This window comes from Antechinus flavipes, chromosome 2 (assembly GCF_016432865.1).
Source record: "Antechinus flavipes isolate AdamAnt ecotype Samford, QLD, Australia chromosome 2, AdamAnt_v2, whole genome shotgun sequence".
NCBI lineage: Eukaryota > Metazoa > Chordata > Mammalia > Dasyuromorphia > Dasyuridae > Antechinus > Antechinus flavipes.
The window spans coordinates 36,269,878-36,272,524 of record NC_067399.1 but is presented as its reverse complement, the minus strand read 5'-3'; the positions used below and the strand labels follow the sequence as shown (position 1 = coordinate 36,272,524).

The 2,647-nt window shown below is 56.6% G+C and overlaps 1 gene segment (V, D, J or C); it reads left to right on the top strand.

The window, feature by feature from the left end:
* Window positions 1-865: 865 nt before the first annotated feature.
* On the top strand, window positions 866-1,776 carry LOC127546358 (immunoglobulin kappa variable 3-11-like). The segment is given in 2 exon segments: window positions 866-982; window positions 1,301-1,776. Coding segments are annotated over 2 exon segments (525 nt in total).
* The last annotated feature ends 871 nt before the right edge of the window (window positions 1,777-2,647 follow it).

The following is a 2,647-nucleotide window of genomic DNA, read 5'->3' as shown; positions in this document are numbered from 1 at the left end:
CTTTTTATCTTTAATTAGAAAAATGGTTTTTTTAACCCGAGTATGACACGAATGTTTTTTTCCTGTGTTTGTTCACTATAGATTGAGTGGCGAGAGGAGAGCCTGGAGGCAGGGGATCAGACAGGGGCTGTTGCAGTTCCCCAGGGTAGAAGGGAATGGCGGCCCAGGCTTCTGGTCCCTGTTTCTGAGCTAGTTACGCTCCCATCAGAGCCTCCCCCTGAGCCCTCTTTGCCCAGAGCCTCATTTCTAGAAACTGTCAGAGCCTCCAGGGCGTGTCAGGATGGGAAATGGGGACAAGGACAGACCGAATGCTCTTCCCCACAGGCCTCAGACAAGGGCAGGATCCCCCGGTGACTGACAAAGCCCATTGACCAGGAGCCAGGCTCTCACAGGCTTTTCCCGGGGTCCCAGGCCAGGATCTGTCCAGTCTGAGCCAGACCCCTCCCTGCCCCCGGGAGTTCTCCCCTTCTCCAGCAGAGGGCGGCAGTGGGGCAGGTCCAGGAGCAGCATCAGGGAGGCACCTCCCAGGTCTCCAGGCTGGGAGCTCGGGCCCTCTCTGCCTCCTCCCCAGGGCTGGGAGCTCCCTCAGGGTTAAGGGGAATCTAGTCCTGGGGGAGGGAGAGAAACTGCCTTCATTTGTCCAGAACCGGCTGCACCATCATCCTGAGGCACTAGACGTGACCTTGCCCTTGGTCCTGAGTCTCCCCCTGGGGACAGAGCAGAGGGGGCCCCTCCCCCAGAGCCAGGCTCAGCCAGGGGGACTCCCTGGGGCTCCCGGGGTCCCTGAGGGGAGGCTCCTCCCACACCTGGGGCTCTTTTGCATCTGGAGCCCAAGGGAGCCGCAGGGAGCCCTGCCCAGGACATAAAAGCTTCCTCCCTCCTTCCTGCCCCTCAGGGCTCTGGCTGCTCTCTGCTCAGTCTCTGAAGGCCAGGATGAGCTCCCCATGGCAGCTGCTCTGGCTCCTGGTGCTCTGGGCTCAGGGTAAGGCCCAGGAGGGCAGGGAAGGGGTGGGAAGGTCCCAGGTTTTCAGGGATGTAAAAGTGACGGCTCCTTGATACAATGGGGGCACACGCTGGGGCACAAGACGGGCAGATGGGGGCTGGCAAACGTGACCAAAGCCCTGATTGTAAACCTTGTGCGGTCTGTGGAAAAGGTGGTTTCTGTCTCACGTTGACACCCAATATAACTACTTGTCGCTCATTTGGGATTTCTGGGGTCTCTGAAATATTGTCTCATTCCTGTTCTGTAAATTGGACATTCTCATAGTTCTCCCTTGATCTAATTCTTGGTTCTCTTTAGATTCCCGAGGAGCCATTGTGCTGACCCAGTCTCCAGCCTCGTTGTCCGCATCTCCAGGAGAGACAGTCACCATCCACTGCAAGGCCAGTCAGAGTTTTGGTAGCTACTTGCACTGGTATCAGCAGAAACCTGGCCAAGCCCCCAGGCTCCTCATCTACTGGACTGACAGCCTGGCATCCGGGGTCCCTGCCCGGTTCAGTGGCAGTGGGTCTGGGACAGATTTCAGACTCACCATCAGCAGCCTGGAGCCTGAGGATGCTGCACATTATTACTGTCAGCAGGGTAATACGTACCCTCTCCCACAGTGCTTCAGGCCCGAACAAAAACCTCCCCAGTGTGTCTGGGGGACTAAGCTCAGAGCAGCAGGTGCCTCCTCGGGGTCCCCAGGGCAGAGCAGCCCCTGCTCTCTGGGCAGGCTCTCACCTCCCAGGGCTTCCCCTTTCTGTTTCCCCGGGTCCCTCCTTTCTAACTTGTGATCACAAGCCCTGTCTGCACAGCCAAGGCAGAGGGGAGGCAGCACAGTCCTAGGGGAAACAAGGGCAAATTCTAACAGGGAAATGCTGACATTTCAGGTCCCTTGGTATCTTTGAAGTTTCCTTTGTGGGGAGCCCAAGGGCCTGTTGAGGAGCTTTGCTCTAGATCTCTGTAGCAATGACAGAAACTTGTCGTTGTTCTTCACTAAGTCTGAGTCTCTGTGACCCCACTGGAGGTTTCCTGGCAGAGATACCAGAGGGTTTTGCCATTTCTTCCTCCAGCTCACTCACAAATAAGGAAACTGATGGAAACAGGATTCAGTGACTTGTTCAGAGCCTCATGGCTATTAAGTGTCTAGGGTTAGATTTGAAGTTAGGAACACAATTCTTGGGGATTCCAGGCCCAGCGCTGCATCCTCTCACTGCCCCTGGGGCTGCCATGATACAGACCAGTCACCCCTAGTAGGAGCCTCATTATTTTCTGAATCTCCAGGACCAGGCCCTCACTGGCTCTCAGGCTCGTGGGTGTGAGTGGAGTGCGTTTCCCATCAGGCCTTGGGGAAATTCCCAGGAGAGTAGGGGGCAGGGCCGGGACCCTCCCTGCTGTCCCTGCTGGGGTCCCTGCCTGGATTCTCTGCCCCAAGGGATCTCCTGGTGGTATGAAAGCCCAAGGCCCCGTCCTTTGCCTTCAGGACCAAGGGCCCACACATGGCTTCACTGCCACCAGAGACTTTCTGGTCAGCCTTTGTCACTGGAAAGAAGAGGGGATCGGCTCAGCTCTGAGATTTAACCTCTCCTCAGAATGTTCCCAGACTCTGTCCTGTCACCTCATGCTCCCAGTCCCAGGAGTGGGATTACAGGAAGTATAAATAAG